General features: G+C 34.6%; 1 protein-coding gene across 1 annotated transcript; it reads left to right on the forward strand.

Moving 5' to 3' along the window:
- The first annotated feature begins 72 nt into the window (after positions 1-72).
- LOC136034063 (proteasome subunit beta type-2-like) lies at positions 73-14,503 on the forward strand. The gene is made up of 4 exons (XM_065715182.1): positions 73-245; positions 5,008-5,201; positions 9,167-9,329; positions 14,239-14,503. The coding sequence occupies exons 1-4, from the start codon at positions 155-157 to the stop codon at positions 14,448-14,450; spliced, it is 660 nt and encodes a 219-aa protein (XP_065571254.1). The 5' UTR covers positions 73-154; the 3' UTR covers positions 14,451-14,503.
- The last annotated feature ends 616 nt before the right edge of the window (positions 14,504-15,119 follow it).

The following is a 15,119-nucleotide window of genomic DNA, read 5'->3' on the forward strand; positions in this document are numbered from 1 at the left end:
GATCAAATCGTCTTTTTCCGTATTTCGGAGGAATTGTTTTTTTTTTTTGCAACATTGACATAATTACAATTACCAACTTGACAACACAGGCAAATGACTTGTGAAGTTTTGCTCATTTTGTAGGCTGCTAGAATTTAACTTTTTTATTAAAAAAATGGAATGTATAATAGGAGTTGCCTTTAAAGACTTTGTAATCCTCGCTACAGATGCTACTTCTGTATCCAGCATTATTGTCCAGAAACACAGTAAGTTTTGTTAGCCACAGATTAACAGCTTGTTTTTTGGAATGTTTTCTGTGACTTCATCTAACTCACTGCTGCTAAGTATTTATATTCATCTATGTCAGATTATATCTAGGACCTTTTGGGGTAAAATTCTAGTTAATTGACTTCTTGCTGTCTCAGGCTTAGGTTAGGAAAATGAAGCTTTCAGGGATGAATCTACAGACTAAAGTATGTCCCAGGAAGGTATTTTCAAGCAACTACCTCCACTCTTTCTCCTCTAGAGGGTCCTGACCTTTGATGACCTTTAAAAATATTTGTGCTATAAAAGTGAAATCTTGCAAAATAGATCTTCTGCTTAATTGAAGTACAACAAAATTGTTTTCGCTTCATAACTTTGCTCAATTCCATTTTATAAGGTTTTAAAGATATGCAAATACATTTCCTAAATTTTGAAAAAAAAAAACATTGATATGGCTCAAAATTCTACTGAAATAACAAGAATTGCATTTTCAGAACCAAAGGCAGAGAAAAAGCAACTAGTAATTGAAAATTAAGGTAAAATGTTGTCTTTTCAAAATTTCAATAGGTATAGACCTGTCATATAGGCAGATTTCAGGGCCCTCTAGAGGGAGAAGGGGTCAAGGTGGGTACTTTAAAAATGAAAGTTTCATTTTACTAACCTAACCCCTTTCTGAGATAGCAAGAAGTCACTCAACTAGAGTTTTACCCAGCAAACTTTTATACATAGCATAGAGTTATGTCTAGATTTTTTAGTAAGGTAAAGCTAGGACACAATTGCAAATATCTTGGTTTTCGTAATTGAAAGGGTATTATTCTAGTTGGATTGCTTCAAAGAGTAGAAAATAGAAGTAGTAACACTGAATAAATTCCTTATTTTATACTGTTTTTCAATAGCCTACAATAGATTTTCTATTTAGCAAAAGTCAGTAATAAAAAAATTTGTCACCATTACAATAGTCCATATCACCAACATAAACACTCTGGTTAAGAGAATAGATATTAAGAATCCTTATAAAGAAGAGAGAGAATTTAAAAAGGGTAAAATTCTAGTTAATTGACTTCTTGCTATCTCAGAAAGGGTTTAGGTTTGGAAAATGAAACTTTCAGGGATGGATCTACAGACTAAAGCATATCCCAGGAAGGTATTTTAAAGCAACTAACTCCTCTCCTTCTCCCTCTAGAGGGCCCTGGCCTTTGATGACCTTTAAAACAAAGGGTGTTTTAAAAGTGAAACCTTGCAAAATAGATCTTCTGCTTAATTGAAGTGCAACAAAATTGTTTTCAGCTTCATAACTTTGCTCAGTTCCATTTTATAAGGTTTTAAAGATATGCAAATACATTTGTCATGAATTTATGTGGGGTTGATTTCCATTTTGAATAGAGTATTGATTACAGTACATAGTTTCCCCCATCTTTAGTTCCTCAATATCTACATCTGGTGTGTTGGCCACAAATACGACAAGAGCTCTAAGTACATCTTTGTTGGGTTTCACTTCAATGGTATTTTGCTACTGGGATCCTTTGCCTAGAATTAGCAGCTTCTGCATAAGAGCTGTAGGTAGATAGAACTCTTTTAAATCCTGTATTTGGATTATGTGCAATTTCATTTACTTCAGTGTTTTGAACCCTACCAGGACATGCTCTGAGGGTGATGTTATGGTTACCACCACAATTTCTGTGTGAATATGTGATGTAACAGTCTTTTTTTCTTTCAGAGGACATTCTTGAGTCATGTATACTAGGGCAGCTTAAGCAGGCATGAGGGGAGTCTCTGTACTTGTCTTGAATTAGGCCATAATGTTGGCAATTACAGCACTTTAATGTGTGCCTGTTATTTTCATGAGCTTCTCCTTTTCTTTCCAATACTCATATATGTAACTACTTTCAAACAATGCCCAAATTGAAAGGCTATTGTCCAGATTCTGTTGTTCTTATTGAATTGTTTCAACTCTCTTGTGCTTTGGATGCAACATTATATTCATTGCTTAAGTCCCTTGTGAACTCTTCTTCTGTGATATCAAGGGTAATACCTTTCACTACTCCTTTCTACATTTACTTCTATTTTGCCAATTTTACTCATTCCCTTCACTTTTCTCTTTTTTGTTCATCCTTAACATACACAAACATTACACTCCTAAGTCTTCTCCTATTATTAAGTTTTTGAGTATTTTTATTATCTCTGATTCTGGTGAGAGTTTATTGTCATTGCTTTTGACATTAACAACCAGGTAGAGACTATATGCAGCAATTTCTTACATTTTACTTTTCATTTTATCAGGGGTGACAAGCTTCTTTCTTGTTTTGGGTGCAGTTTCAAGGTTGGGTGAAATTGTCCTCTTCCTTTTTTGGGAGCTTCCCAGATCAGATACACCTTAGTCTTTGCCAAAAAATCTCTTAATAAACTCAAACTAGGCTAGACATTCTAGGAGTACCTGTAATACCTTCAAGGACCTTCAGATTGACTGCCAATATTCTTTTTCATCATCACTAATAAATAAAGTTGGATATTTCACCATATTTAGTGGTGCTAATGGAGCAAACTTGTTAGTATCTACTCTAGCAATTGATACACCAGAGATTTTGAACATTTACCCATTCAATATTAACTATATTGCCATATAATTTGTAATTACCTCTTTCTTGCCTAAAATTTTAGAAATATCTATTTTTTGTATTCAACAAATCAGAAAAACAGCAAAACTGCTCTCCTCCTTGGTTTGAAGAATTTTTTTTTTTTTAGGTTTATTTGAAAAACCTGAAAACCCCACTTATATATATATATATATATATATATATATATATATATATATATATATATATATATATATATATATATATATATATATATATATATATATATATATATATATATGTGTGTATGTGTATATATTCCTCACTGATTTTCATGACATTGGCTGGCATTTGATTTTCATCACTAAACAGTCTGAATCATATTTTTGAACTCTACTGCAGAATTGTAACTATTTTATTCATATTATGAACAAGTTGCCATTGCTTTGGACATTATCATATAGGAAATTTTTTTATAATGATATAATTTGGAAGTGTCCTTATGGCTTCAAGAAATAAAGATTGAATTCAGGAACTAAATAAAAAGATGATTCTGTAAATAGGAAAACATTTTGAAAATATGAGAGATGAAGAGGCAGTGTAGATAAGCTGGTGGAAGAAGAACATTAATAATACAGTGTTGATGAAAAGTTGCCATGTTGATTATTGGTATATCACATTACTCTCAGTATATTCATGGATTAGTCACTTTTTGGATTCACACAGCTTTTATTGTGAGGCTAGGAAAAGATACCATTTCTCTTGGGGAGGGGGTCAGAAATATAAAAATATGTATATTTTTCACCACTCATTTTCCCAAAGGGATTGAAATTGGATATAGGCTAAAGAAGGTTTTTTCAACTTCAAATGTTCAGGCTTTCCCTAGTGGTAAGTTTTGATAAACTCTATTAAAAGAAGATCTGACTTGGAACATAAATTTGAATTTGGCTTATGACAGCTTAAATTGTAAGAACTGCCTTATCAAGAACAAGAGCCTTAAAAAGTCTACTCTGAGGAAGGGAAACTGAAAAAAATAAAGTTTGGAGAGATAAACCTATCTCCACTGTAATCTACTGTTTCAGCTAAAGTTCAAATTTTGTTCAAAGCTAGGTCTTGTTGTCTTAGAATATCTCAAATCCTGCAAGTTAGAACAACTATTTATGTCCTTTGAAAAGGACTTCATTGGTCCTTATTTTTGAAGCTAAAGATCAATTTCTTAAAGTTATTCTGAACTGGCACAATTTTTTTCCAAATTTATGGAGATTTAGCAACCTAAGCAATGAAGGCAGGGTGGGGTGAAGATAGGTTCTGCAAAACATTTTTAGGCTTTGGTTGGGGTTGTATATCTGCTTCTGAAAGTTTGCTCATAAACCATAACAACCTTTGGAGATATGAAATCTATTATGCTGCAATTGTACTGTTTTTACTAACTAGAAAGTGTTGTGCTGTGCTATGCAAATACAAACTTTCGGGAATAGATCTGCAGTCAAAATTTGGGTCCAGGAAGAAATGTGTTTGCTCACCCCTTGGCCCCTTACCTCCCCCAGAAAAATAATATCTTGCAAACTCAAAAAGTCACTGAGTGGAATTTTCAGGACTGTCTGCTGTCCAAATTGTTTCTATAAAATTATCATTTATTACCATCCTAACACCCAAACTGTCTTTAGATTTTTCACTAGCTGCAATTATCTAATTGACTCTCTCTTTTTTAATTCTGTCCTAATTTGTATGTCTCTCTTCTCTTCTTTTAAAATCCTTTTCAGCTTTATGTTAAATCTCCTTCTAAATCTTCTATCTGTTAAGTGTTTTTGTTTTTGTTTTTTTTTGTATATATTTCACTAAAGTGTTTTATTCTTGTTTTCAGTGGTCTATTACGAGCTAAGCTTCTTGGGCCTAGTAACCACTTTGCTTTTGTAATAGTTTTTCTTTAAGTATTAATAAATTGATTGACATCAATATATTGTTATCAATAAATTTAGCTAGAAAAAAAGAGAGAAAAAAAGCAATATGGTGAAAAGCTTAAGGCCCCTTTAGAAATTTTTTTTATTTTATTCAGTTTCACTGGGATTAAGATCCAAATTGTTTGGTGGAGATGTATTTTTTTAAGTTTTGGTGGCAAATTCAGTACTAAGGAATTTAATTCTATTTTAGTTATATTTTTCTCATAGAATTGTAACACATCTTATTGTAGATGAGGAAAAAGTGTACAAGCTGTCTGATCATCTAATGATGGCTGTTTCTGGTGCATCTGGTGATACACATCAGTTTGCTGAATTCATTGCAAAGAATGTTCAACTGTATAAAATGAGAAATAATTATGAGTTGTCAACAGCAGCAGCTGCACATTTCACCAGACAAAATCTGGCTCAGTCACTCAGAAGTAGAGTAAGTTTAATAACCAATTTTATGACAGTTAAATTATAAATTATCTTTTTAAAAGATTTGCCTAAAGAGGAGGGAAGGAAGAACCTTCACTGGAAAACTAAATATCAGCTTTTTATAATTTTCCTAAATCAACACTTTAGCAAGAACCTTTGCCGCCTCCCCTTTTCGAAATGTTCTTTGAGTGATCAATAAGTGGATTAGCAAAACGAAAGAGATAGTTTCCCTGAAGATGAGTTCATAATATCCTTTTTCTCATCATTTTGAAGCAGCACTACTGTTTCTGACTTTTTTTTTAATCTGTGGTCTTTATTGGGTTTTCTGAGAATTTGTATACATCTAAGGCTTGGGCCTATAAGTAGACTGAAACAATTCAGCTAAATCTAACTCATAGATTGGAGAGGGAAGAATGGTTTTTATTAGAACATCTACCAGAAGTGAGAGTTGAACCTTGATCAAACTTGGTGTATTGTAAGATCTAATATCATGGTATTGTCATTGGGAGTGATCAGGAGAATACAGTCCTTCAATTTGTGGGTGATTGACAGAACAGGAGGCAGGAGTCTCCAAATTCTTGTCATCAGGACTGGCAATTGGATCCCAATCAAATTTTGCGTTAAGTAAAAGTAACTGTCTCAGTTGTGCCTTTTGTTTTTTCAGGTACAATACATCCTCTTTGGGGGGACGGGGTCCCTAAATTGTTGTAATTAGGGCGTATACGTGGAAAGGGGGTGAATCTTGACCACACTTTACGTCAGTTAAAAGTTGGTGTTTTGTTTGTGTATTTTATGGATTAATGTCTGAGATGACCTTTGTTGGGAAGTAAAGGGGAGAGAAACCTAAATTCTTATCATGAGGGCACCTAGTAGAAATTGTTATTGCATCCCTACCTTATTTAGTTAGATTTAAGAGTAAGTGTCCTAAATGGGCTTTTTGGGGGTCCAGGCCTACATAATCTTTGGGGAAGGCGTTGCTAAAGGGGTGTCATCACAAGATTTGGGCGGAGACTTGGTCAGATCTCACTTAAACTTGGTGGAGATTAAGATATGGTTATATCTTTACTTCTAAACGATATCATAATATATATTAGTAACAATAAACTCACAACTTAAAAAGCTTTTTCATGCAATGCTTGATGACCAGGAAAGAACAGGGGAGAAAAAAAAAGAAATATCAGCCACATAATGCAATATATTAAATCAACCAATACACTAGATACAAAATGCAAGCCAAACACAAAATTGTGTCCTATGATATTGAGAAAGTATCCTAGTTGTTCTTTTGAGGGAGGTTTGTACTAAATTTAAACTATATGAAACCTAAATGGGCTGTTAGACCTGAACAAAACTTGGTGAGAGGTAAGAGCTTGATTGTAGCTCTTATGCTTAAGATTTGTAGCTCTACTCTTTGGGGATTATGATCTAATCTTTTTTTTTAAGTAGGAGGGAGGGTGCCCAGGTTTTTGTGATCAGGATGAATGGGTGAAAGTGGCTATTAGGTCTAAACAAACTTCGCCGGAAGGAAGAATAAGTGTTCCAGTTATGGTGTTTGGGGGTGATTGTATGCATTCCGAATTCATTGAGGGGAGAGTCCCTAACTTCTACCCCTAGTCCCTTAGCTTCTTCTTCCAAAGGTATTCATTAGAAGGGGTTGTGAATTCATAAAGAAACTTATGGTGAAGTAAGAGCTAATTTAAAAGATGTGCTTTTTGGAGATTATAGCTGTATCCAGCCTTTTCATAGGAGGGAATGAGGAGTGACTATCTTTTTCTTGTATTGGTTACTATGTCTGTAGATCTAGGAGTACATAAGCGTCTCAATTATGCTTTTTGGTGGCTTCAAACACGTTCTAACCTCTTCGGGGGGGGGGAGTATTCTCAAGGTATTTATTAGAAGCGGTTTTGGTATCATAAAAAATTTGTGGGGAAATAAAATTTAATGTAATGACTGCCTCTTTCATCTGGATCACTAGGTCTGTACATCTAGGAGAAGTGATTATTGAAACTCAGCTAAGATTTGTCAGAAGATTGAGTGTTTTAGATGTTGCCATGCGGTTCCAATCTTTTTTAAAGCCTGATTCTGGGGTAACTCATTTAAGAAACCCTGGTCGATTAGAATCAACAGTTAGGAATTATGTCCCACCTTTTAAAGATTTAAATGCAGTCTCTTGCCCATTGCAACTTCTTCTTCTTCTTCATAAAGCCGGAGGTCCAAGAACCCAGAAAGCAGGTTCTTTCACCTCTTTATTGCACTCGGATATAAAATACATCCAATTTAGGAAATATGTATGATGTAACCTGCACTTTAATAACAAGCTTTTGAGAAGAAGGGCACCTAATTTCAGCTTGTAATATAGCACAGTATACAGTCTTCTATGGAAGGGTGATGGTATCAGTTTATTGTGACTTAATTTAGATCTTTGCCTAATTGTGTCCCTTGTATTGAGATCAAAGGAAGGGTTTGAGTTTAAAGAGGAGGCCTTGGTTGCTAGTAAATCAGCACTATCGTTATATTTGTTGCCTTTATGGCTTTTGGACATGTTTGAAATATATTTGATTGTCTTTAGCCTGAAGGCTCAGAATATGTCTTTTAATGGTGCATAGGTCGTTGTCATAGGTAATTCTAAATATATTTGAGCTAAAGTGTTGCCGATTTGGAGTCCCTTGGGCAAAGGATATGTTCAGCCTCTACTCAATAATTTATGTACGTCTAAGCTCAGGCGGATGGCTGACAACTCGGCAGACAAAATGAGGATCCCAATTAAAGAGGAGAATGAAAATTAAGGTCCAGGGATGCAATACATGCTCCTGCTCTCTCACCTTTGACAGATCCATTTGTATGCAATTTTCTATGATTAGGGTAAAGTTTAAAATCTATTCAGCAAAAGTAGTAAATTGTTCTAGTTTAAATCCAGTTTAAATTTGGACCCTTGAGTTAAAACGTATGCGAATTTATTCTGCAGCCTGTCTGAAACAGCTGATTCACCTTTTCAGGGGGGGGGGTGTAGTTGGTTCAACTTTGTCTCGGGGATATAGATGTGTGTCAAGATCTTCAAAGGAATATCAGAAGGATTTTTAAAGGAGGGGGCAGGATCTTGGAAGCAGAAAATCAAACACATGGAGGCTCTGCAGCCTTATAGTGGGAATTCTCGAGTCTGGGGAGCTTAAGGTTTAACACGTTTTCAAAATACATCTGAACTTCAGACAACAGGTGAGACAGAAAATGTTTTATTTTGCTGCTAACAAAAAAATAAATGAATCTTTACCTAGGAGATTCTTTTATCAAGGTACTACAAAGGTCTTCAGAAAAACCTTTTCTTGGTTTTTGTTTTAAATATAGGAATTCCATTTTTAAGTCAGGATTTGTTTTAGTTTTTGTGTTTAGTACTTTAAGTAGAATGACGAAGGGAATCAACAAAGGCAGGGGAGTAGCTCCAGCATTTTTATTGGGAGGCAAGACGGGTAATGTATGGGTAATATGCAAGAGGGGTAAGCAAATGGGGGGGGGGCAACTGCGCCCCTGAACAAAGGGAATATCATCCAGGATATGAGCATATCATGGAGGGGAAAATTTGATTTGGCATATTAATTTTGAATAAAATATCGTTGATACTTTTTTGGGGGAGGGGTGGGTTGGGCCGTGGAGGGCAAGGGGTCCGCTCCCATAAGTTTTGGGAATGAAATATCGTTAACAGTTTTTTTGGAGGGGAGTCAGGCCATGGAGTGCCAGGGGTCAGCTTCTATAAGTTCTGGAATAAATTATCAGAGACATAACATCGATCTTCAAAAACTTTGGTCTTCAGAAAATTCCTATGGAGGTGCTTGTAGGAATTTTATTTTTAAATCAGTTTTGTGTTTAGTACTTGAAGTAGGGTGTCAAAGAAAGTTGACAAAGAGAATATCGTCCAGGATGTCAGTATATTATGAAGGGGAAATCTGATTTGTGGTATTAATTTTGATAAATTTTCAGTCAGCATACAACGTGAACATGTTGCTGGCTGGGTTTGACAAAGATGCTGGAGGAGAGCTTTTTTTTCTTGATTATTTAGCAGCATCCATAAAGTTGAATTACGGTGCACATGGCTATGGAGGAATGTTTGCAACAAGCATTTTGGACCGATATTATAGAAAAGGTATTCTCTTACTGTCTTGTAATCTTTCTCTTCTTTTCTAAAAATGTAATTATTTAGATATGATGGAAATTTCAAAGCTCCCTTTTTTAAAGAAATTTTTATTTCTGATTAAGCCAAAATATATTTTAAAGGGATAATTTATTTTAAACGAATTTTGAAACCAAGGGCATCAAAATCCCCTCCTAGATTGTGGAAATACTTTTTTTGATATTTTTCATTGAAAAAAGTCCTCGTTTTTGGTACTTCCATCGAACTAAAAAATAGTCAGATCGCCCCTGTAGATGTTGAAAAATACGGTTAGCCTCTGGCCCCTCCTACCTACCTTGTCGTAAACTGGCAACCCTGTCAAGGTCTGCAAAAATGGAATTTTTTAAAAGTTGCCATTGAACTTATACGTGCAGAACAGAACAGAAACTTTTCCTTATATTTCCTGTATTTAGATAGCAGAGACTTGCTTATACTCATCTCTCATCCAGACTATAATTCAACTGTATTTGTGGGCTGTGTATTTTGGCTCGTCTGTCATCTGCTTTTATTTAGCCATCTTCATCTTTTTTTCATTCTCTCTATGTTTTGCTCTTTTTTTGTTCCGCTAAGGAAGTCAGAGGGCTTCTTCCCCTGCTTATACAGATGAAATACTTCAAAATACTTTCTTTGAAGTTCGCTGGCTGAGAATCAAGTTTCGTTCTTGTTTTCTAAGTTTCTTTCACATTTTTATAGCCAAGCGGCTATATGTTTCCAATTTATAATTGAAATATAATTAAAAATATAAATATAATTATAATTTATAAATAAATATAATTAATGTAATTAAAATTATGATTTTATAATTTTATAATTATGAGTTAATTTGTAAGTATAATCTCAATTTTGCAACTTCTTACTTTCCTGAAGCAGGAAAACAATTTAACTTTTATATCAGTCTACAGAGTTTTAAACTGTTTTTGTTCCCCATGAAATTTTATTTCCAACGTTAATGTGTTTTTTCAAACATGCCATATACATTTTTTCTTTATTTTTTTAGTTAGATATATTTTTTAAGCTTTAGATTCGAAATATTAAAAACTTCTCCTAGCCTGTTACTTCAACCTGTTACTGGTGTCAGTATTGCTAGATGAGGCGAAGCTTAAATAGAAGGTTTTCTGAGCAGCGGTATGAAAATACCATAAAAAGATGTTTTCAAAATCGAGGGGAGGGGAAGTAAAAATTGTCGACGAATGGCAGAAAGCAAGACTGATTTTAACTCTATTATTGGACAAACCGTAAGTGACCTTGACAGTGACCTTATATTCTATTACAATATAGAAGCTGGTTTATCCGTATTGCAGAAGAGTGATGGATCTTAATTTCAGGGTATCAATAAGATGTGTAGAAAATATTTTTGTTGATGTGTACTTCGTTGTTTTTTTGTTTCTTTTAGTCCCTTCCTTTTATTTTCATATCATGCTATTTTGTCTTTTCAGATATTAGGAGAATTTCTTTTTCATTCTTTTATTAAATTTGATTTTAAAGGATTTTTAAATGGTCATTGTATAATCAATGACAAAATATTTATTCGATTTCAAGAAGAATCCTGTGCCATAATTTTAGTAAAGTGCTTGGTTTTCAAGAGAATAGGACTGATATGTTATCTTGATAAAACCTCTGAACAAGTATATCAGCTTCACAGCTTATTATCCCATTTTGATGATACTGAATTCCAAGAAATTGTTTACAATTAATGAAAATTTTCTACCAGATCAAATAATTGTGTTATCCTCTGTAAAAGATTTGTCGACTTCAATTTGCCGACAATACCTTGAACTGCAGGCAAGTACAAAATGCCAAAATAGATTTCTTGTAGACAAATGGCATGAACTAAGTTTGATTGTGAACTCTATTATCAGCTCTTTGACATTTGACATTAGTTACGGCTAATGTCGCAACTAATTTCCGCCACCATTTACAGCATAATAAACATTAAGTACGATTTTTCCTGCAGTGAGCTGGTTCAAGCTTGTTTTTGTGGCGTGTTTTTCTGTTAATACAGTGGTGGGGGGTGATAGGGTACAGTGTTTGTAACTCAGTAGCACGAAGTGTCCAAAGTTACTCATCAGACGGTACATGCGTTCTTTAAGGGTCGGGATTCTTAGAGCTGCGAGGGCAGATTTGTTAGTGACATACTTGGTTCCTAGTATGATTTTTGAAGACCTCTTGGGCACTTTCACTTTCATCATTTAGGTAGTCGATGTTATGCACTTTTGGTCCCCGAACTGGGCATGTGTATTCAAGCAGAGGTCGTGCATAACACGTGTACGTGAGCAGCAATCGCTTGGAATAAAATTCGAGTGATGGAACGGGTCACAACACGTAATTGCCCTTTATTACAAGGTTCGGAGCGTGTGGGCTGAATGAACACTTGTCACTGAATGTCACGCCAACAACAACTGCAGTCGAAATGGCAGGGTAACAGGGGTCTGGGCAAGCAACGTCTCGTTTCAGAGGATTGAAGCGCACCGCTTTGGTCTTATGAACGTTAGTATGAAGCTGGTTTGAACTGCTTTTGACTGATTTTGACTTTTAGATCACTATCGATATGGGGATTACTTGTAACCTCTCAAAAAGATTGCATGTTCAGTAGTTGCTGAAAAGCACTCTGGTTTAAGCGTCAGTGGGTTTGCTAGAATTAGAGTAAGCACCGGGTCGTTAAACCACGGTCGTAAAGTCGGTGAAATTTCATAGGGTGGTTTACAGTTAATCCTGGTCAGAGTCCTTGGCTAGCTAGTGTGTCTTTGACTAGATCTGCCCTATGACATATGAACTGAATTTTCGAAGCGTTTATTTCATTGTCCTTCTCTACATTCTCGCCTTCTACGCTTAGTTCTGAGAACCAAGCCCATAGAACTATGGTAGTAGATGCCGTTGCAAATAAGTGAGAGGAAAATTTAGATGACACTGCAACTAAGGGGAATGAGTAAGACACTTTTAAAGTGACTATCGTAAGAAGAACATGATTAGTACAATAATTAAAGCTAGGAACGCCAATTGAATATTTGCATCTTTCACTGCAGAACGAAGTAAAAAAATTTACTCAAAATCAGGCTAGACTTAAGTAGTTTTTTACAGCGCTAACAGCGTAAATCGAATTGACCTTACATCTTTCTGAAGCTAAGAAACTAGTTTATCCGTATCAAATGCAATTGGGAATCATATCTGAGTTTCAGGGTATCAATGAGCCCCAAAAAAATATTTCCGATGCGTGGTTTTTATACCTTTTAAGGTGTACATTGCTGATGGTTAGTTATGTGCCTCCTTTTTCATATTCAGGATATTTTGTCTTTTTAGGTATTAGATAGAAATTGTTTGTTTCTTTTAATTTGATTTCAAGGGATCCTTAAGTGGTTGTTATAGTCAACTAGAAGATATTTATTCAGTTTTTATTGATCTTCAGATTTTCAGGGTTGATAGAAATAGAAAATTGATTGATAGATAGAAAGTTTGAATGAATCAATCATTTTGATCAAAAGCGGTGTGTTAGATTAGCTTTAGTTGGAAGGGTCGATTGAAGATTAATTGAAGCACACGTCAATGGATTGACGGAAATTTTGATCAAAATGAGTGACCTTCTAGGACCTCCTTTAATGTCTGAATTATCTTCTGTAATTTGTTTAGAAACTGCTTAGTTTTAGATGAAAAATGCTTGGCTTAGTATTAGAAAACAAAATATGAAGTACAGTTTTTTTTTTAGCATGAGCGCCATTTAATTGAAATCAGATTGGCCAGGTGAGGCGTATTTGCGCTATTTTAGCGTTTTTTAGGTGTTTGCGCATTAATTTTTTCAAATCGGTGCATTTTTTAGAAGGAAAATCGTTGATTTGGCGCATTTTCACTAGAAAAAAAGAGTTTTTGGTTCATTTTCATAGTTATGGTGGCGCAACTTTAAACCAAACATCTGACAACAGTGGTTGGAATTTATTCTTAACTGCGACACTTGTATCAATAAAATGTAAATACATTCTGAGACCACACTTGCTATACATTAAGAGGCAACTTTAAATATCTACTGTAAATGGCCTGTCGCAATCTTTTAAAGAGGCAATTGAGATAAAAAAAAAAATATATATATATATGAACAGAAATTTGGCTATAAATAGAGACACAGGAAATATTTCCTAAAACTCGATTTATAACAACTTAATATTAAAAGACTCAATCAATATTTTCGCCCTGTCTAATTTAAGATAACCTGTCTGCGTATGTAAGGAAAATCGATATTGCAGACAGGCAAAATCTATTTCAAGGCAAAGAATACTTGTCCAATAGAAGCTATTGGAAAAAAGTATAAAAGCAATATAAAAAAAGGAGCTTTTGGTTCATTTTCATATTTATGGTGGCGCAGCTTTAAACCAAACATCTGGCAACAGTGGGATTGAGAATGCTTCCTAAAAGAGGGGTATCTCTTCTCTCGTACTGCCTTGAATTACAGATTTCACAGAGTGACTGAAGATGAAGCGGTAGCCTCTTAAGCTTTAATAATAAATATAAGGCTGTCAACTTTAAGAAACCAATGGCAGTCTATTGTCCAATCTAATTGGTGAATTCTCTTTCATTTATTCTGGCTTGTTTTTTTATTCAGTATCTTATCTCCTTTTGTCAAGTTCACTTCTGAAGGTTAGATTTTTTTTTTTTTTTTTTTTTTTTTTTTTTTTTTTTTTTTTTTATTATTTTTTTTTTTATTATTATGAGCACTGAGGACGAGTTGGTAGAGGTCCTTGTCGAAATATTTGCTTGTTTTTCGTCTTTATATTTTGCTACTTGCTGAAAAAATCCTCGTTCCCTCACCTATTTGATTATATATTTTCATTTATTATATCCTTTCTTGGTTTCATAAATCAATAAAATTCTTCTGATTCTAAATGATTTTTCACAGATATGAATGAAGACGAGGCTTACAAACTTGTTAAGATGTGCGTTTCTGATATTCACCGAAGATTACTTGTAAATCTGGCAAGATTCCATGTCCATGTAGTTGACAGAGATGGTCTTAGAAAACTTGATCCAATTGTTATTGAAGGAGATAATCTTGTCCTTGGCAAGAGACCAGGAGATGAACCAATGGTCCTTGAAGAACTCATGGCCTAATTTGTGTATATTTTTTTTTCATTTGATCATAATAAAGTATCGAAAATATATAAGTGCTGTTATGTCAATCAGGCCATGAAAGAAGCGTTTGCCTGACTTATGATAGTTAGAGTTGCCATTCAGATAAATGTGAGTTTTCACCTACTATAAAGAAAGACAAAAACAAATTGAGACAAATGGAAAATGTGAAAGACGTGGGCTGATTGCCCTCCAATCATTTTGACTATTAAATGGACACTATAACTTCTGATTTCCAATCTAATGATCCCCCTCCGACGTTTATACGACCACCCATTCTATAAGAACCTTATGTGCCCCTGGGGCATAACTTATAGCCCTTGCCCTGAGGGTTGTGGGGGATTCTCATCGAGACATAACTACTGAACCTTTCAACTACGTTGAACAAAATGGCTATCTTAAAATTTTGATTCTGTTTATTTTGGGAAATGATGAGTGTGGTAAGAACTGATTTTCCTCCAGTCACTTTGGGCTTAAAAAGGACACTAGAATTTGAAATTTCCAATCAAATGAGCCATTTTCAAAGTTTCTACGACAACTTCTATACGAAGTGCTCTGGTCCGCCCCTCTTTCGAACTCGCATACTCGCATTCCGCTCCTCTTTCGAACGTCCCTGACCATTATAATTTGCTACTGTTTTGTAAAAATATG

The sequence above is a fragment of the Artemia franciscana genome, chromosome 12, assembly GCF_032884065.1.
Source record: "Artemia franciscana chromosome 12, ASM3288406v1, whole genome shotgun sequence".
In the NCBI taxonomy this organism is placed as follows: Eukaryota; Metazoa; Arthropoda; class Branchiopoda; order Anostraca; family Artemiidae; genus Artemia; species Artemia franciscana.

Coding starts and splice junctions, on each gene's coding strand:
- LOC136034063 (XM_065715182.1), top strand. CDS start 155: ATGGAATGTATAATAGGAGTTGCCTTTAAAGACTTTGTAATCCTCGCT. Junction 246..5,007: donor CATTATTGTCCAGAAACACA/GTAAGTTTTGTT, acceptor ATCTTATTGTAG/ATGAGGAAAAAGTGTACAAG. Junction 9,330..14,238: donor GGACCGATATTATAGAAAAG/GTATTCTCTTAC, acceptor GATTTTTCACAG/ATATGAATGAAGACGAGGCT.